Source organism: Hipposideros armiger, unplaced genomic scaffold, assembly GCF_001890085.2.
Source record: "Hipposideros armiger isolate ML-2016 unplaced genomic scaffold, ASM189008v1 scaffold_876, whole genome shotgun sequence".
Classification (NCBI taxonomy): Eukaryota; Metazoa; Chordata; class Mammalia; order Chiroptera; family Hipposideridae; genus Hipposideros; species Hipposideros armiger.
The window spans coordinates 329,347-351,563 of NW_017732226.1; the positions used below are offsets into that span (position 1 = coordinate 329,347).

The following is a 22,217-nucleotide window of genomic DNA, read 5'->3' on the forward strand; positions in this document are numbered from 1 at the left end:
TTGAAATTAAAACCACACTGAAATTCCATTTCTTACTATTGGATTAGCAGTGGTCTAAGGTGGATACCACATTCTATTGGTGAGCCTGTGAGAAAACACAAACTTTCAGGCATTTCTGGTGTTATTAAAAGAGTGTTACAAAACTTCTGATGGAGAATTTATCATAATCTACCAAAATCACATTAGTATTGGGGGATTCTGGGAAGTATAGGAGAAACCAGGAATCTATCTCTTTACCTAGATAACAATTACAACAGTGGAATCTGTCTGATGTATTTATTTAAACTCTGGAGTCTACTCAAGTCTTATAACTTTCAGGGGAAGGGTTGGACAGTAAATTGTGATTACATTCTGTCAATTACAGCTCTCAGCACAGTAGAAGTTAGCCATCCTCCACCCCTGAGCCCCTTGGCAGGAAATAGTTTACATGTTCCTGGAGCAGCTTGCGCACTGCTTAGTCAGGACCTGGCAAAAAGGATCCTGCCTTCTAAATATCAGTGATCTGCACTCTCACAAGTGCTTGCTGCTTCTGTTCATAGAGTGCCAGCAGCCATTGCTGTCTGTACCTCCCTGTATTGTTGCAAGCCCCACGCCCCTCAGAATAAAGTGAGTTCCAAGGTACTTAAAGAGCCAGCATCCTTTTTTTGTGGTCCTTAATTTTTCTCTTTTTTTTCCCCTTTGGAAGCTAGAAATTAAAGATTATAATATTGAAAAACAACTGTATATGAGGGAGGTGTTGGATTAGACAGTCACTGTGAGTACCCAGGGGAAAGCACAGGCTCAGAAAATTCTTGAGAGGACCTTAAGTTTACACCTGTAAACTATTTTTTTTAAAGTTTACTACAATAAAAAATAAACAAAAATTAAAAAAATTAAACAGCAATACCTGATGAAGTGGGGGAATATGATTTTCAGAGTTATCATGTTATTAGATTCAAACGTGCAGTTTTCAACACTAAAAATAAGAACAACAACAACAAAGAAAATGCAAGGGATACAAATAAACAGGAAAGTATGTCCATTCAAAGAAAAAAATAAATAAATAAACTGAAACTACCCTAGTTAAATATCTCTTAGACAAAGGCTTTAAAACAACTGTCTTTAAGATGCTCAAAGAACAAAAGAAAGGCATAGAAAAAGTCAATAAAATCATGTATGAACAAAACAGAAGTATCAATAAAGAGAAAACCGAAAAAGAAACTATAAAGAAATTCTGGAGCTGAGAAGTATAAGAATTGAAATGAAAAATTTACTACAGAGATTCAAAGGCAGAGTTGAGCAGGCAAAAGGAAGAATCAATGACCTCAAAGATAGAACAATGGCAATTATTGAGTCTGAGAAACAGTAAGAAAAAAAAATGATTGAACAAAAGGAAACAGTGACAAATGGACATAGTGGACACTATTAAGCCAACCAATATACACATTATTAGAGTCCCAGAAGGATAAGGGAGAGAGAAAGGGGCAGAAAGAATATTTTAAAAAATAGTGGCTGAGAAATTCCCAAGTTTGATGAAAGATATAAATATAAGCATCTGATGAACTCAATGAAATCCACATTAGATTAACTCAAAGAGACTCACACTAAGATGCATTATAATCAATCTCAAAAGACAAAGACAAAAGTGAATCTTGAAAGCAGCTAGAGATAAGTGGCTCATCATTTTTCTATCAGAAACTTTGAAGGCCCAAAGACAGTGGATCTATATATTCAAAGTACTAAAACAAATAAAACAAAAACTGTTAAAAATAATCCTATATGTAGCAAAGCTGTCCTTTAAGAGTATCAGAGAAATTAAGACATTGCCAGATAAACAGAAGCTGAGGGAGTTTATTACCACTAAGACCCTTCCTGTAAGAAATGCTTAAGAGAATCCTGCTGGTTGAAATGAACGGAACTTGATACAGTACGAAGGAATAAAGATCTCAGTAAAGTTAAATGCATGTGCAATTATAAAAGTTAGGATTATAGTAACAATGGTTTCTATCCCCACTTCGTTTTCTACATAATTTAAGATACTAATACAATTTTAAAAATTATTAATGTATGTTTTCAGGCAAACAATGTATAAATGTGTAATTTTGTAACATCAATGACTGAAAAGGGTGAGGGTTGATCTATAACGGAGCTGAGACTTTTGGTATATTATTGAGGTTAAGCTGGTATATATTCAAGTTAAAGTGCTATAACTTTAGAATGTCAAATGTAATCCCTAAGGTGAAGATGACAAAAATAGTTATAGAATATACACAAAAGGTAATAAGAAAGAAATCTGGACACTTCACTACAAAAAATCAGTAAAACACAGAAAACTGTAATGCAGAAAATGAGGAATAAAAAAGCTTTAAAATATATGGAAAACAAAAGGGAAAATGAAAAAAGTGTCTCCTTATTAGTAATTACTTTAAATGTAAATGAACTAAACTCTCCAATCAAAGAGAAAGATTGGAGAATGAATAAAAAAAGTAAACCAACTAACTATATGCTATCTACAAGAAACTCACTTTAAATCTTCATGCAAATGGATTGAAAGTGAAAGGCTGACATATGCTACAATATGGATAAAACTTGAGGACATTATGCTTAGTTAAGTCAGTCATCAATAGACAAATATTTCATTATTCCACTTATATTATGTACTTAGAGTAGTCAAAATTATAGAGACAGACTGTAGGATGGTGATTACCAGTGTTTGTAGGGAAGGAGAAAATAAGGAATTATTTAATGAGTATAGAGTTTCAGTTTTATAATATTAGAAGCATACTGGACACAACATTATGAATGTATTTAATACCGCTGAAATGTACACTTAAAAATGGTTAATATGGTAAATTTTATGTATGTGTATTTTACTACAATAAAAAATTGGAAAAATCAATAAAGTATTTACTTTTTGACGCAGAAATTTCACTTCTAAGAAATGTTTTGCATTATAATAATAATATAAGATAGGTAATCACCTAATATACATAAATAGTGGTCTGGTTTAATAAATGGTGATGCAGCTTCAAGTGCATATAATTCAAATATAAAAATGGTGAGCATCTTTACCCATTACTATAGAGATGTCTTCAAATATACTGAGAGAAAGAAATTTGGAGAAAAGTGCATACAGTATGCTAACTTTTAAGAACACAAATATGCATATACAAATAAAAGGAAATATATATATATATGTAAATATGTAAAGATAAACTATAACATTAAACAAATTGTTACACATGAGAATGAAGAGATAGGCATTAAAAGGTAGATTTAATTAATTATACGACTGTCTTTTATTTTGGAGCCACATAAATATTATACATTATTATAAAACATTAAATTTGAAGACATCTCAAAAAAATAAAAAAAATAAAACAATGAATCTAAATGTTTATTCAGTTTGTGACATAAAAACAAAGAGAAAATAAGTGTCCCAGATTACTTTAAAAGATAGTAACTTGATGTCACATCTTAGTGCAATATAGCCTAAGAACAAAAGAAATTACAAAAGACATTAAGCTGTCTATAATAATCATATTGTTGTTATTCTAAGATGTTTATGTGCAATAAATAAGTATGTAGTATCCTAATTCTATTGTTCTCAGTGTTGAAAACTGGATTCTTGTCATAGAAAAATTGCCACTAACTTATGGAAATTTAAGGCTACTCCACAAATTTTAAAATTGGGGACAAATAGGAACTTATGTTTAGTCTCAGTCAAATTCATTGATGAATACACCAATAATTTCCTTTAGTAGAACAAAAACAACTATCATATATAATCTCCATTTGATTTTCAATGAAAACCTTCACGAGACCTCTGAATGCTGAGTTCCTTGCAAATGCCAGGCTACTACTGAAGTATAAAATGTCAAAGAACAGGAGCACATATCTAAGTTTAAGGGCCCGAGAGATTCACTTAAATTCTCATTTAAAAATGTGATATTCATTCCATTTAATGAAACAATACATAATTCATCTAAAAACATTGCTTTTTCCAAAATACTTCCAAAGCTCTGGGTTTTTCCCATCTAGCTTTTGTCTTGATTTTGATTTTGGAGTTAAAGGTATTACAAGTTCACTATCCTAGTAGTCAATTCACCTGTTACCCCTCTTACATACTAAAATTTTGTCAATAATCTTAACCATGTTTCCTCTATGCTTTAAAAGCACATTTCTTTTTGTAACAAATTATCCCTAGGTTAAAATCTATGATAGATATTACCTCTAATTTCTTGTTATGCTCTCCCATTAGTTTTATCATTTTTTCCTTTAAGCTATTCCATTTTCTTCGTGCATCTTTGACAATTCTAACTGAAAACAGTAAACTCCCTTTGTTGCAATTCTGCATTTTCCATATCACCTCAGGTCTAAATCCATTCCCTTTGCAATCTTCTGTTTAAACTATTTCTGATGAATAATAAACTCCATTTTCTTATCCAAAATGTTGCCAACAAGCCTGTAATCCTCCTTTCAAAACAAAGCAAAAAACAAACAGAAAACCCTCAAATTCTCTTTTAATTTTCTCAAAAAATGTACCATATCGATAGTAGACAATTTAGGAATTGGATTTCTCAACTTAGGAAAACTCTACAAAGATTTGCCCGGGTTGTTTTTGTCATGCATTTTTATGGCACTACTTCTATGGCAGTACTGTAGTTTTTTGTGTACATGCATCAGAAAGGCGAAGAACCTATCCCAAATGTTCTGAGTGAGAATCTCTGAAAAGGAAGGTCAGGAATATACACTTTGGATAATCTCAGGTGATTCTTATGTTCTCTGAAGTTTTAGAATCACCACTTAAGGCAGATGAAATGTTTATACCTGTAATTTAAATACAAAAACAAGTACAAAAAAATGGAACTAAAGTTTTGCTAAAACTATCATTTTTTTAATTAGGAAAAATCCCTAAATACCTATCAAAGAATTCTCCATACATTGTCCACGTGATTCATCCTTGCCCACATCATTGCTACTCGCTCCTACGTGTCTCTTTTGTATAGGCATACTCTCTTATTCAGAGCCTTGTTCTTTAATGCTTGCACCACTGTGATAACCTCCTAAATGTTCTGACATGCCTTTCACTTATAATCACTGGAGTACATTTCTAAAGTTCCATTTTAATCTCTCAATTACCTAGACACAATTTTACCTATTGTTTACTGCAGTCATCCCCAAAGTGGGATACAGGAAAATAACATCAAACGTCTATTTAATATTTAGTGGCACAATTTGCATACAATAAAATGTACAGATAAGCTCCAATGTTTTTGAGCAATTGTATAGACCCATGTAACTACCACCCCATTAAAACTTTAGTTTTATATTTAGTTCTTCCAAAAATAATACAAAAAAGAAGCTTAATAAATATTAATATTTAGACTGACACTTGGCTGCTATTGGTATTTTTGTAGGGACACTGGCAAGGAATCTTGTGGGAGGCATGGCAATAATACAGTGTGGCAGGGTTGACACATACACACTCCCCTGTTTGCTTTCAATGCATTGCAGTGGATTTTGCTTTGTATCCGGCCAGTTACATTGACTTGTATTTTGAAGTATTCACTTTTCCCCATATGAATACTCACAAAAAAAAAATCAGTAAATTAATGGAAAATATTTCTTCAGATCAACCTGAGATTAAAGATAACCCTGATGATGCATGCAAAAATGAACACCAAGAAAATGGCGGGGCACTAACTTCCCACCCTCCTAGTACAAGGGCTTAATAAGTCATGTTACTAGGTCAAATAATGAAGATTCAAGCAGGCCTGAAATAAAGTCATACTGAAAAATGTAAGACAATAGAATTATTTGACATGTGGATTTGTATTCAATAAATAATAATCAATGCTCTATGCAATTATTGAGCATTGAAATTTTAACAACACTAATGCATGTATAATTTTTAAGTATTAGAGTGTTTACTCAAACTTATTTTTAAGTCATGGGATGAAGGATCAAAAAGTTATGTCTTTAATCTAAAATGTAACTATCTTAAGCTAACATAATTACCTGAAGTAGATCAGAAATGGCTACAGATTTTTGCTTCCCATTAAGAAGCCATCTGTTTTCCCTCTCCTTGAATCTGAGCTAGACTTGTGCTTGCTTTGACCAATAGTTGATAGTGGAAATGATGTGGTTCCAGTTTCAAGACCAAGTTTTAAGACTGGTAACTTTCATTTTTACCTTTATGGAAGCCAACAACAAATGCTGTTGAGAAGACTACTGAACAAGGCTAGGGCAATTGGAGAGAAGGGCCATGTGACCATCTTGGATGTCTATCCCTGGCAAGTCCCCAGCTGAATGCAAACATTTGCATAACCTCAACTACACCATGTAAATAAAGCAGAACTGCTCAGTTGATCCCAAGAAACCCATAGGAACATGAGAGATAATAAACTGTAGCCATTTCAGGTCACCAATCTTTTGCTTTTGAGTGGTTTATTGTACAGCAACAGATCACTAAAACACTACCTACTGTCTCTATAGCTTCCCTTAAGTTTCTCCAACTTCCATTGTTTTCAGGTTTAAAAAAATATATTGGTTCATTTCCACGAAGGTACTTGCCCTCGACTTCATTTTTTTCCCACTGGCTGTGACACTGACTGGAGCAACAGAGCAAATCAAGTGTCGGTGTGGTAAATCTTTCCCACAAACCCAGGCCCATAAACTTTTGGGCTGTTACTTGAGAAAGAAACCGTTTCTAGTGTATGTGATTTAAATCACTGTGTTTTGGAGGCTCTTTGTAAAAGCATTTCAGCTTATGCCTTTAGTAATATATACTCTATCAATCTCTATAGATAACTTATTCTATATTACTATAGATAACATATTAATCTTTGAATTCAGTGTATACTCTCATTTTTAGGGAAATCTACTTTTGCGAGTTCCAGTTTTTGTGGCTTACCATTCTGCACTATGTGATCCTTATGAGGGAAAAGAAAAGGAGTTCAATGTGTTTGGTAATGAATAATATTCTGGAACAATTTTGAGGAAAAGCCATAAAAATATGAACAATGTTGATATTCAGTAAATATGACCTGTACAATGAAAGAAACATTTCCCAATAATGTGGGCCATAGAATCAAACTTCTCTCATGCCTAAAGGATAATAATAATAATAATAATCCACAATACTCCACCTTATTAGTTAGCAATACGTTCCTGGTAAAAGAGTAAACCCAAAAAAATCCAAAAAGGAAAAGAAGGAAACAACTTGCAGTTTGGTGGAGTTTATTTAAAATTAAAACCAAAATACTGGAGAATAGAAAGTCATGAGGAAAAGCTCCTAATAGACTATGTGCAAGGTTACATGGTGTTTGAAAGGGCATAATGTGGAAAAGGATGCAATTATAAGCTGTGTGTGTGTGTGTTTGTGTGTGTGTGTGTGTACATACACACACACACTTCTATTTTTACTAGTATAGTATGACTTAAGAAACATGCTTTATTTTTCATGGTAATTAAAACATCAACTAACATTATTTGAGCATTAACTTTTTTCTGGACACTATTACACACATTATTAGATTAAATCCTCAAAACCCTTTTATAGAAAGATTAATTTTGATCAAATCTATTTTAAAGAGAAACAATCTGAGACAGAGAGGTTAGTAACTTGCCGAACGTTATATGACTGGCAAGTGTTACAGTCAGGATTTGAACATGGATAGTACAAATCCAGAAGCTATGTCCTCAACCCCAACAATGCCCTGCCTTCTAGAAATATAAATCCTATGAAAGGATATAATTTTATTTAACATACCTGTGAAAGCAAAGTTAGTGTTAGAGGTTGTATCTATTCTTTAGGACTACCCACCATTCTATAGTCAGAGGCTGATGAAACTTAACGTCATTATGTCAATTTTCTGCTCTGATTCCTGTAAGGGATCCTCATTTCACTCAGAGTAAAAAGCGAAGTAGAATAATCATATACAAGACTCCGTGTTTTCTGGCCGCTCTGATTTCTCAAGCCCTTTTTCTACTTCCCCCTCACTCCTTTTCCAGTGCGACTGGCCTCCTCGGTGTTACTCAAACCCACATGGCACGCTCCAGCTTTTATCTCTGCCCAGAAACCCTCACCTCAGAGATCAGCATGGCAAACTACTTTAATTCTGCAAGACTTAGCTCAGACTTCGCCTTTTCAACGAGGCATATCCTGAGCATTATATTTAATGCTGCAACTTATATTGCAACACCTCTGTATTCCCATTCCCACTCATCCAGGCTATTTTTTTTTCATAGCGTGACCACCATCGATGTTTTGTAACACATTAATTAATTAATTAATTAATTAATTGTATTACTTTTTTTATCACCTGTCTCTGCTGCCAGAAAACGAACTCTACAAAGTGAGGAATCTGTTTTGCTCCATAGAGTAGTTATTTGTTTATTGAAAGAAGGAATAAATGTAATTTTTAAAAGTGAAAGAAATTTATGAGTGTCAGTTGATACCAGCCCACTCTGAGTTTCATGCCTCCGCAAGACTATCTTTAAATTTCACTCATGGGACTTTGCACATGCTGCATCATGGTCTGGGTCGTTTCTCTCCCATTTTCTATCTGGAAATTGTAGTCTTTCTGCTAAAATAACTCTTCCTAAGCACCTCTCTTAGAAATCCAAGCACTGTCCTCCCAAGAACCCTCATGATATGCGGCTCATACTTAATTTACAATGTTTAGAACTATGTGTTTTGATTTATTTTTTGACATGTTTCTTGCCATGGATTCTATCCCTCTCTAACATAGAACATTTATCTCCATATTTGTATCTACAGCATCTAACAGTGATTGACATACAATGAAGCCTTCAGTTAATTAAATGAAAAATGCCTATTTCCTTGTATCTATGTGAAGGCCCCTATAGACTTAAAAGACCCTTATGCTTAGGTTCACAGGGTTTTTTAAATAATTAATAGTCTAATCGCAGCAACTGGTTGATGATATATGTGTAGTTCTAGAGACCAGTGGCTTGAAACAGAATTACTTGAATTTTCTTTACAGATAGCATCTCTAGTCGACTATAGTATCATATTTTTAATCTGTCTATTGTCTATAAGCTATTGTGTTGTTACAATGTGTGTATACACACAGGTTGGAGGCATGGGTATAGGAAGGGGTTGAAGGAAATGTTGAATTCCACTAAATAGTTATTTTCAAGCACACTTCAAAAAGAACTCCATTAAGAAATGTATATTCTGTCTCACATGCATCTGTCTCTCTAGAGACTAAAAACCTTGTAAAACAGCAACATCCATATTTTAGCAAAAGCAATTTGAGGGGGGAAAAAGCAATTTGGGTAGCATAATCAAATTCTCATCATTTTTGCTTTTGGTGTAATTAGCAGTACATACACAAGGATGGATTAAGACAGCTTCTGTGCAATTTTTGAAAGAAAAATTAGCCAAGGGTATAATGTATTATGTGCCCTTGGGCTAATTATGATCTTTCTCTTTTTCCCATATGGCTCTAAATGCCCTTATTTAATTAAGTCATATATTTTCAGAATTACGTAATTGTACCCACCAATGATAAAATACTCGAAGCGCAAACTGTCTAAGTTTTCAATTGAGTTTTCATTTTTTTTCTTAGAGCATTCTTTATAACATGATGAGAAAACTACCAATAGGTAGATTAATTTCCTATTTTTCAAAGTTGTTTTGCTTCTTCAATACAAGTTTTTCTATTTGCTGTTTTACACATTCTACTGAAACTAATTCTGAGACAAAAAGTTATTTTTAAATTCAATTATACTTAAAAATAACAATCATTTCAAAAAATATTTGTTATTAAAGGTGTTTACTCTGCTTTAAGACAAGTTTTTTTTGTTTGTTTTTTGTTTTTTACATTATTTTAGAATGATAACTGAGAATGTAAAATGTTAGCAGATACAAACCAACAAGGATGGAATAGAGGATGCCCGGTCTATCTGATGGTGGCTGAATATTCCGGTCCTGATCAATGGCTTCGATTGGTGGGGTAACAATGATGGGGTTCAGTTCTTCCTGGAAAAAAAATTCAGAGTGTAGTTCAGCTTCATTACTAATACCTGATGAAAAATTGACACTCAGATATTACAGCTTGGACAGCTACTTAACAACTGAGGCAGCAGTTAAACTTAGGTTTCTACAATATATTAGGGTAGTAATTTTGAATCTGAAGAGGGAACAAGTTGTCCTCCAAGTCAAAATAAACAGACATAGTAATTACATGCCTAGGACTTTATACAGAAATTTCTCCTAAAAGGAAAGCAAGGAAGAAAGGCAGCGATAAATCTTTTTTTCTCTAGTTAATTTTATCAAATGTAAGGCTGTCAGTATAGTTTTTATCTTTGGCTTTAAACACTATTTGTAAGAATATTTATATTATTTTCTTCCTAAATCATGTTTTAACATTTCTCTTAAATTAATTATATTTAAATAAATGCATCAAAAATTGATGTTTTAATTTCCATCACTGCAAAATTTATAGAGTTAAAATTAATTATGTTTCATGCAAATATGCACATTTAATTTATAATTATCTGCAAAAAGATTCTGTTTAAAGTTTTAACACATTTCTGTAAGTCACTGTTTCCCAATTTGATGTCCAGTAGTATTCTACTCTGCTGTCAAGATTGGCAAACAGTTTTCTATGAAGGACCAGATAATAAATATGTTTAAGCTTTGTCAGGCATCTCTGTTGCAGGTACTCAGCTCTGCCACTGTAACGGGAAAGCCACAAGTGAGCATGACTCTGTTGCAATAACTTTATTTACAAAAACAGTGGTGAATGGGACATAGTTTGTTAAACCAGGTGCTAGATTATAATAGATATGCTGAAAACAATGTGAACTCTGCACAGATAGGCTTGGGAAACATGGTATACAATAAAATTTTAAAAAGCTCTGTAACTGTAGGTCTTTTCAGAGACTTGTGTGCTAATGTACATAATGATTATCTAAGAAATAGGTAATATTAGCACATTTTCTAGAACCACACATTAACATTTCCTTAAACTTACACCCTTAGAACATAGTCTGGGCAATACTGCTGTTAAGTTTTGCAACCCTTAGTACAAATATCGAAGTAGTAATTCTAAAGGGAAATAAAGTCGATCTCAATATCTGACAATTTCACATCCTAAGGGATTATTGCAGTTTTTTTCATTTTTTTTCTCAAATAATAGAACCTGGAAACATGTCATATACACATATAAAATCAGTAGTTTCTAATTGCCGCAGAAATATATAATGCTGGCATGCTTTAAAAAAAGAGTGACAATTGGGCCAGCCGAGTGGCTCAGTTGGTTAAGAGCTTGCTCAAGAGTGCAATGCAAGCTCTGAGCAACAGTGGTTATATTTCCAGCTTGAGCTGAGTTGCTGCGGAGCTGCCAACAGGTGGCAAGATGGCTCAGCTAAAAAAAAAAAACGAGTACCAACATTAAACCACTTTTTTACAATATTTAATTTTGATTAAATTATGTTATTAAGTTATATTATCATTATGATATACATATGAAAAAGTCAGACAACTAAGTTCATGAACTTTCCACTGTGCACTTATATGGTGGAAGGTTCATGAACTTAATTGTATAGCTTTGTGTGTGTGTATATATATATATATATATATATATATATATATATAAAACTATAAATGTATGACTAAGTTACATTAAATTATGAAGTTAGAATAATTAGAGATCATAACTGACAAATACTTTGGTGCTCATATACATTTTAGTGGCTTTGTTGAGTTCATAATCTCTAACGGCCTCTCAGTTGTCTAAATGCTATCAGTATTATCCTAAAAATAAAGAGCTCCAGGCAAGGATAACTTTATAATGTTCTATTCATTTATTTAAATGTGGATTTGGAGCTATGATAATGTCAAATCAATATCAAAATCACTCCATTAAATCCAGATAACTACTGTTCTTCTCACATAACACAATGTCTTCCTAAACTCTTTCCCCTACTACCTGTTCTGCCCTTCTTCCTCTCCATTTCACTCTCTCCTCTACCCCCCACCTTCTCTCCCTATCCTTCCCACCTTCCTATCCCTACCCCAAACACACATGCACCTTCCCAATGGTCAGTTGACTCCTGTGTAATGCCTCTATTTCTCTGTAAATTGAACAAATCTGAGGCTCTCCGAAGTACATGTGTTTGAATGTAGGAGTTAAGAACTGATCAGCTCTTTTTAGTAATTTCTCAAAAGAATCTGATTGTATCAGCCAAAGTCAGCTTACAGCTGACTGGTTCAACTCATCAAATCTGTGGTGGCTTTTTCCAAAGTGTGGCTATACTCAGACCTTGAGAGTAATTCATAAATCTCAGGATTGCCTGCAATCCCATCCTATCTTCCATGGTAGGAAAATATAACAAGGGTTCCTAAATGGAAGTTAGCTTTTTAAAATAACTTAATTACTTACATAGAATTTTAAAATATTGAATCTGAGCTCTTCTGTTAGAATGCTAATTGTGCACAGGCCATGCAGAGGACATCCTTGCCAATCACCTTCACTGTTATTTCTGTGGCACTGCTCTGTGACCAACTTATAAGCAGTGTTAGTTTTAGTCATGTAGCTTTAAATCATCTTTCTCTTCTATCTAAAGGTGTTGGAATGAACAATGGAATTTAATCATATTATTTAAAGTTATATAAACATTAAAACTAAAAATAACACAGCAAACAAAACCAAGAGGGAGGGAGAAGTGGTAATTAAATCTCTCATGTTTCATATATTACATGATTAGAACTGAAGAAATAAAAAGAAACAAGAGTGTTATTTGGAAATACATCGGTAGTTATCAGAAAAATAAAAAAAACGAGAATAGAAAACTGTAACTATCTCAGGAGAATGATTCTGGAAGTGAAGTTAAGTGAGACTAAAGATACTTATTTAAATCCATTCACTCCTGTTTGACTACATAGTTACCATAACTTGTACTATTTTTAACATTATAAATCAGTAAATTAGTTAATAAATTCATAGAACTAGTGACAATAAAATAAAATTAAAAAAAACTCTCCTTAAAAGCTTCAATAAGTTTATGGAAAATCGGGAGAAGTGTATTGTCTTGAAAACCTATTAGGACTGAACTTCTGTCTTGTCCTATAATACCAGCAACTGCAATAATTTCAAGAAAGTGTTTCTTCTTATGCTACCATTTATGAGTTTTTCAGAAAACTTAGGTTTAAAGTTGAAGAGAATGAATTCTCAAATATGATTTCTAAGATTACCTCCCACATAGATTGTGATCTTTAAATTATGAGAATTTTTAACATTAGTAATAGAGTCATGCACTACAGAATGTTACAGTCAACAACAGATTGCGTGTAAGATAGTGGTCCCATAAGATTACAGTGATATGGCCTAGTGATGTAGTTGATACAGTGTCATAGTACAAAGCATTACTGTTTTGTGCCTTCTCATTCTATCAACAGTAATTCCATGGGCTAGAAAAGTGTGAGGGTACTCACGTGGGCCCAAGGAGCTTCCACAGACATAGCCCCTTAAGGAAACAATATTGCCAGTGGACAGATCCTTGGGCATTTATTACTATTGCAAGACACCCTTCACCAATAATGATCAGGAAACTGAAGAAAAAAGAGTTTATTACTTACAAGTTGTAGAACATACGAGGCATGCCAAGGGTCACACAGCAAGGCCACAGGTAAAGGGAGAGCATCCATGTGCAGGGGTCTAGGGTTCTGCTTTTATTGGGGTGAGGGAGGCTAGTGTTTGGGGGGCTCACTTTTTATTGGTGAATTAGAAACATAAGAGAAAAAATTCTAAGCACAGGCAAAGGAAAACAACAAAAACAAAGACAAACAAGCAAACAAAAAGCAAGTAGCCCAAATGGTCAGTTTTTGAAATCAACCAACATCTTTAAAACAAAAGAGCCTCAGTGGGGGACCTGTCCTGACTCTGTCTAGTCCTGTGTCTGGCAATGTGTTCATTTGAGAGATACCCAGCTTTGAAGTGGACGCTTGGGCAATCAAAGCTTAAGTCAAGCACTTGCATTAGAAAAAGAAGAGCCTACTTTGAGGGCTTGCCCTACAATTACTCATGTGTTGGTGGAGATGCTGGTGTAAACAAACCTACTGTACTGCCAATCAGTTAAAGGTATAGCATGCATAATTACAGTACTAGGCTACACCATCTAGGTTTTGTAAGTTCACTCTATGATGTTCATACAGTGACAAAACGACCCAATGACATATTTCTCAGAACATATTCCCATTGTTAAGGGGTGCATGATTACATATAACACTAAAGGATACTGGGTTTTGTTTAGGATTATACCATTAAATATTTAAAATATTTTTTCATAGAGGTAAGTAACATTTATCTGAGTGAGAAAATTGCATATATATTCATTAGAAGAAACAACACAAAAAACATGTATTGTTTTTTCAATTTTCCACCAAAATCTCTATAGTAGATACAACCAGGCATTGAAAGAGTGTACATATAATCAAGAAAAACCCAGAGGGAAATCATTCCTTCCAATAAGCAAGAATTGTACAGAAAGAGCATGTCATCATTTACAAGGTTTGGCATAAACCTTAAATACATAAATAAAGTATGTACTTAGTACACTTTTGTCAATTTGTATTCTGTTGACATATCCAATCTGGTAACAGATCACTACTCTCAAGTAGACATTATTGTACCCACTACTAAGAAAATCATCCAGTGGTGGTTATTGCCAGAACAATATCTGCAGTTCTTGTGAAAAGTCCAACAATTCAGAGATGCATTTCATTTGAAGAACAGATTCTCTTCAAGTGGATAGTATTTACTATTCCTTATTCCTCTCCTGTCCCCCTTATTTCTCTTAGCTTTTAATTTTTCTGTCTGGACTACTAGAGAAAGGATATGCTGAAGAAATGAGAAATTTACCCATGGCTCAGATATGCTTGTGTAACTTACAGAAAGGATCAAACTGTTCCTCCATCATGGTATAATTGCTATAATTACCTCTTTACATAAAGCTTTATTGTATTGTGAGCAGATAATTATCTTAATTGTGTTTATAACCCATAGCCTAGTGCTTGATATTTTTCAACATATAGTTTTAATCAAGTTGAATTCCAGGAGTCACGTTCCACACACACACACACACACACACACACACACACACACACACACACACACACACCTGTACAGTTCTTTGGTACTTTGGCTCTAAAGCAAATCTGCTTTCTTGGTAGTCTCCTTTATATTGGAGAAGAAGGAGTCATGTCTCCTGAATTCTGTTCAAACAAATGCATATTAAACATACAAAGGATAACAGATTTGCATTGCATGCCATTTGAACCATCAGAGTTAAATTCCCTGACATATTTAGAAATTGTGCTTTATCCCTAAAATGACATAGGTACACACAAACAGATTCATCTTATGAAGATAATCACAGAAACCATTAAACAATAACAAAAATATTATTAAGAAATATTGTTAAGAAATATAGAAATACTGTGGATTCTATGATTATAAAACCCAGGATTATTTTACTCAGGATGTATGTATGCTTCATGTTCACAAACTGTTTTGGAAAGGTGCTTTTTCTTTTGAATTTATCTAAGACAGATGTTTTCATGCTCAAATGTTGAATTCTCCTGAGAAGATAACAGTAGACAATTAAGAGTGTGGAGGTGAGCAAGGATGGTGACTCCTTCTATAACCTCACTACCAGATTGAAAGTGAGTTCCACTCTGAATTCTGATACACATGTAATAAAAATGTATTAGCAAGCAATCACAGGAGGAGATTAAGAAAGTTATTCTGTAGTTTCTAAGGAAGTCCCAGTTCTTTATTCTTTTAGGGGCTTAAGCTATTACCTTGCATAAAAGGTACATTCAAGAAAAACCCTTAGATTTCAGAGGTAGGATACTGTCACGATTTTAGCTAGCATCAGACAAAAGGAGTCACGGTCCATAGAACTACAGTATGCAGCCTAGGCTATCATCCCTAAAGATAAAAGGGCATATAATTCATGTGGTTCTTAAATCTGCTTTATACACGGCTAGGCTGTCTTTAAAATAATTTTAGGCTATTCTTATATCTTAAACAAGTTTCCATTTCACCAGTGGGAACTAATATCGATCATTTATCATACAAATCAATGGGGCAGTAAATTTAAAAAAGAAAAACCCATATTTGACATTTAGTGGATTTGATCAGTAAACCCTTCAGCCTTGGTTGAGATACAGAAACAGAAGCACTGTTTAAATTTTAATAGTCCTTCAACTCAGCATTTGAGTGATGTCTCATATGAGTAACATACACTGTTGCTAAAGTATTTTAAATTAAATTTATAGACATGATAGCAGTCTTCAAGAGTTGCCTATAGAAAGTTTTGCCTTGTTATAGTGGAAAACCCAAGAAGAATATATTCAGTGAGAACCCTGGAAAGGTGGACTGAGTCTATAGGAACACACATCCCTGGCATAGAAGCCAAACTTGGATATTATCTTCAATTATTATAATTCCTAATTCCCTAATGTCCTAATGTCCGCCTTTCTATTTATGTAATAATAGACTCCTCATTGCTTAGATTTGTGCTCTGTATTTTAATCCAGTTAGATAATCTTATAGTATTTACAAAGAGAATAATTGTGCTAAAATGTAAAAGCTTCATCATCAACTATAAATATATTTTAGCACTGATAATTGATTCAAAATTTAGCAAACTATATAAACATCTAAATTATTGAATTTATTAGTTATTTATTATTAAATTGCTGACATTATTTTTGTGTTCTTTACACTTAGGCACTTCTCTTCTTCAACATACTTTTTAAAAAACCTTAATATATTCATGTGCAGTTTGAATAAAGCAAATTTTGATTCATGCATGCAAGATAAGACTGGTAAAGATAAAGGAGATAATAGATAGATGATAGATAGATAGATAATAGATAGAATCTATGAATATTTTGAGGAGCATCATTAACGTGCCTTAAAAACAGTTCAGTTTAATTTTCACACAGTTGGCAATGGACAACTTCTATAGGTAAATAACAAAAGTATTAATTTTTGTTTTTCTCATTAAAAAATCATCCTAGAATATCTTGTAAGTATAGAGAAATGCAAAGAAAAATATTTAAAATCCTACAACTCAGGGATGGCCATTATTAATATTTTAAGGTATTTCTTTCAGTAGTTATCATATATATATATATCACACATCTACCTAACTACACATGTGAAATTTCACCACTTTGCATATATTATATAAATTTGGTTGATTATTTTTACCTCACATTATATTATAACCAACGTTCTAAGCCAATATATATGCTTTAAAAATGCATTTTTCACTAATGTGCAAATTCCACTAATGTTATAAGTTAGGATCTATAGTTGTACATTTAAGTTTCTTATATTGTCTTAGCAAAATATATAATGTATTTGCTATTTTGCTGTGCTCTTAATTATATTCATAGTTTAGATTCCTGGATGTAGAATTTCTAGATCAATGAGGACATCTTGAACTCTTTTGTACAAATTGCCAGATAGTTCTCCAGAAAGATGATAATAATGTATTTCTTCCTCCATAGTGTGTATTTTATAACAGCACATAATTGTTGATACTAAGGGTGATATATGTCTGGGTATCGATAAACAAGTATAAGGTTTAATTTTATATTCCTTTGGTTGTTAGCATAATTTATTTGATATGTTTATCTGTGTTTCTTCTGTTCATTTACTTTACCTATTTTATTTTCTAATTTTCACAATTTATAATGTTATTTCCATGACATACATACATAGCACAGAAATCAACATTTGTCATTAGCCATACAAATATTTTTTGTTTGTTGTTTGTCTTTAAATGTTTGCTTTTGACTTCTAGGAACTTGGCATTTTATGTACTCAGATATATCCCCTTTTCTTCTTTTGATATCTGCTTAGATAATTTTTCACCACTTGAAAGTTACATAAATGCTGATATTTACTTTCAGGTATTATGGTTTCAACATTTAAAATTTAATGATCAATCTAATATTCTCTAAACTGTTGCTGAACTTTAAATATTTTTTTTTCATTGTTAACAGAACTAAAACTAGCTTGATAAACTCTTTGCTTTCCCTCTGGTTCTCTGTCTTAAATGTACATGTGTATAAAATTTAATCTCCTTTGAAGACTTAATGATCTTATGTTTCTATTATATTCTATTATACTGTCTGCAAAATCTTAATTTTCCCATGTCTACAATGATTTAAAATAGAAATTCAAATTTTCTTTTATAAGACCTATGAAGTTTAGGGGTTTGTGTGTGTGTGTGTGTGTGTGTGTGTGTGTGTGTGTGTGTGTCTGTGTCTGTGTCTGTGTTTGTGTGTGTAAACTAGATATTGGAAAGACATGCAATGACTTAAAATAAGGACTTAAGTTCTAAATATTCTGGATTTATAGAAAATCAGCCACAAAAATTTGTGGTGATAAAGATGATGGAATGACAAACAAGAAAATACCAACTAATTGCATTTGTTAATGTCGCTGATTTGTCACACTTCTACCTTTGTAACTCCAAAAATGCATGTACATACACATGCACCCCACAAAATGCTGCCCTAGTTAATAAAATTTGAGAATAGAAAACCACATTACTATTTTTATACTACATTTTCTTTAAGAATTATTTTAGATACCTGAATTCAGTTACAAATATATAGATAGATATAGGTATAGGTAAAGATATAGATTAAAGTTTTATTCATTTATGTTTAGATTTTATTTTGTTTTATTGGTTTTAATGTCCCTGTCTAAATATTTATATCATGATTTAATTATTTTAATGTTCTTTATTTTTACTCAATGGTCAACTGACATATGTCCTTGAATATTTTTTTAGTAAGAAAATGTGAGTCCCTGCATATATAAGAATATTATTGCTTCATAAGTAAATGAAAATTTGACCGAATTTTTTGTTTACTTTTCAAAAACATTTCCTCTGATTGCAAACTTTCTTCCATGGTCTGCTAACTTTGATTTTTATGGAGCAGAAATCTGAGTTCTACCTAATATATTTTTTTTTTTATCCTTTGTCTTTAACTGTCTTGTAGAAATTTGTTTTTGTCTTGAAATAAACCTAGCATATCATGATTTTTTTTAAGTATTAGTTTCTTTACCTTTACTGTGTTTCATACTTTGCATACTTTCAGTAATCAAACATAAATGCTTTGTAAAACCCTAAACTTTTTTTGTCTTTCTACTTTATCTTTGTTATTGAACTTGCTCGCTTTACCTGGTTTCCTAATCAACACAAATCAATTATGTTTTTATTTGGCCATCTGGTCATTATTGTTTTGTTCCCTTTTCCAATTTCTCTATAATCTGGAAGAATTTTCAAACATGTAACTCCATTACATGTACTGTGAAATGATAGGAGTATTATTTTGTTAAGTAGGAAGATGCAGGCTGAGCCTTGGCTTTAAGTTACTAGCTTCAGTGAGCTTCACCCTCTGCTGTTCCACGAAATAAAAAGAGTGATATCACCTTCTTTACTAACAGGTTGGTAATTAACTGAAGAAATGCCTGTAAATACCTATTGAAATCCTCCTAGCAAGTTCTAAATAAGTATCTATTATTAGTAGCAATTAACAATATTGCATTCTTCAGTCCTATATTTTCTGTGTTCAATCTCTTTAATTTTATTATTCCAGTTTTCTTCTCTATCAGTATCTTTTTTCACCTTTAATCTCATGTTTTACATGTTCTTTTTTATTGAGTTTTTACTAGAATCTCAACTTTTTCAATTTGCTTTTTTCTAATAAATTTTCTTAAATATTTTTTTTTTCTTTATCCTGAATAAAGACTGTTCTCCTCGAATGCTGTAGAATTTGTCAAGGGATTCAAGTATGTTTGAACAGTATATTAGGTGGATGACTGATGCCTTTGTGATTGTTAATTTCCCATTTTTCTGTGGTAGGGACCTCAAGATTTATGTTTATCCTGCCTGTACTCTTTCTCACTCTCTCTTTCAAGACTGCAGTGATCCTACACTAGTCTTGGCAAAAATCTGACTTAGATTCTTTGTTTTCAACGTTGATGCAACTTTTCATCTTTTTTTTTTTTTTTGTATTTCAGCAAGGCCATGGATAAAGGTAAAGCAGGTACCCAAAAGTACCCAAAAACTATCTGCCATTTCAATCCAGACTTTCTTACTCTAGTCTCATGAACAAGAACATGACAAGATAAAAGGGGTGTTAGATAAAATAATCTTTTTATCTATGAATAAGACGGACACTTTGAGGGAAAGCCTTCTCTATATTTTCCAGAATAGAAGCATAATTGCTCATCCCTCTCCATCCTCATGGTTTTATTCTTAAACTTGCGTTAGACTTCACGTTTTCATCAGAGTGTATTATAAAGCAGAGCAGTCCAGGGAAAAGCATGCTGCCACCAGAGCTTATTCAATAGCCAGCTATCATTCAATAGCCAAAATCTTGTTTTCTTATTGAGTAAACAATATTTGAATATTTACACTGTGTAAGACACCAAGTAAGGCATTAATGATGAAATAAATAGTAATGGTCCTTCTCTTCAATGTATTTATATTCTAAATCAGAAATAAGTTTATACCTAAATAGAATAATTAGACATTTAACCATCAATAATTATTGAATATTAACCTGGGTCTGTCATTGCAAGGGACTTCAAAAACGTTACTTTTTTTTTTAAGTTGAGAAAAACTCTGTGATTAAATGGATATGGTATTAATTGATATAAACTAATGTTACTGTTATACACTTGGAATGCTAAATTTCAGAAAGATTAGCATTCATGTAACTAACATGTAAGTTTTGGAGCACAGTTTCAGAGCTTGTGTTTAAGCTCTGGTGGCAGCATGCTTTCCTCTGGACTGCTCTGCTCTATAATACACTCTGATGAAATGAGAATGTGAGTGTCCTGAGAAATAGTCTAATGCAAGTTAAAGAATAAAGCCATGAGGATGGGGAGGAATGAACAATTATCCTTCATCTGAACAAGTTAGAGGAGAAGGCTTTCCCTCAAAGTGTCCATCTTATTCACAGATGGAAACATTGTTTTATCTAACACCTCTTTTATTTGAGACTAAAATAATTATAGCATGATAGAGCTGACAGGAAAATCCAAAGGAAGAGACAAAATTTAAGGAAAAAAAATGGCTGGTAATCAATTTTACTAGGAGTTGGATTTACTGAAGAAAAAAATAAATTAAATTCATAATTTATAGCTGGAAATTTTGAAAAAAGATAGGGAAACATGAATGGAATTAATTCAGTGTTTTTATATTAATTTTCAGATATTGATTCAGTCTTTATGCTATATGAGAATATTGAAGTTTTCACAATTTTCCTACATCTTTTTGATATGTCACATAATATCAGAATGAACACAAAGAAGCCTTTACTGTCAGCATATTCAAATACTACTTCTAATACTAATACTAATAATATTCTTTTTCATTAAGCATATTGCCTGGTACAAGTAGATGCTTCATAAATAATGAGAATTTTGAGAAATCTGTAACAGCAGTGGACCGCATTTTTTATTGACTTATAGTTCTATATAATGTAGAGCATAGACCATATAATAACTGTTCCCCAAAATATATTCTTTTGCTATATATAATGACATTTTTAGAATGTCATTTATAGAATAATTTCTGAACTTTGCTACAAATATGAACTATGTAATATAGCAGCATTTAACTTCTGTATTGTTCCTCCTTGTTTTAAAACTCTACTGTTAACAATGTTATTGTGAATTTGGAAATACAATGGAAACTCAAAATTCAGTCAGAAAGAATCTCATGATCAGATGCTTCTATGAAGATGGATATATTTGGTGTAGAACATTTATTATTAAGAGTAGAACGATCCATACTTGGGATTTTGTTGGATGTGAGTGCCTAAACTGTAGAGGAAAAATAGCATTATTTAGATATTTGAGCCCTATATATTCCTTTCTACAAGCTACTGCCTAATGAGGCGTTGTCAAGAACATCACTAAACTATTTTATTAATTAAATACAAATTATTTAATTATTATTAATATAATATTAATAATAATATTAACATTAATATATAATATATTAATTACATATATATTAAACATCTAGTGAATTTTTTTTTTAGATTTTTTTATTGCAGAACTCGGGGGATGGGAACAGTGCTGGGGAATTGGGGGAAGGGGAACAGACAAGTTGCTGTCATTTTTTGTTCTTCAGTCTAGTTGTGGAGGACGTTGCTT

At 32.5% G+C, this 22,217-nt stretch overlaps 1 protein-coding gene across 1 annotated transcript in view; it reads right to left on the bottom strand.

The window, feature by feature from the left end:
- The window catches only part of PCDH15 (protocadherin related 15), a gene marked incomplete at its 5' end in the record, with an annotated part of 518,446 nt that overhangs the window by 285,056 nt on the left and 211,173 nt on the right, over positions 1 to 22,217 (bottom strand). The window contains 1 exon segment of the mRNA XM_019629964.1: positions 9,883 to 9,991. Within this exon segment, the coding sequence (XP_019485509.1) occupies positions 9,883 to 9,991 (109 nt within the window).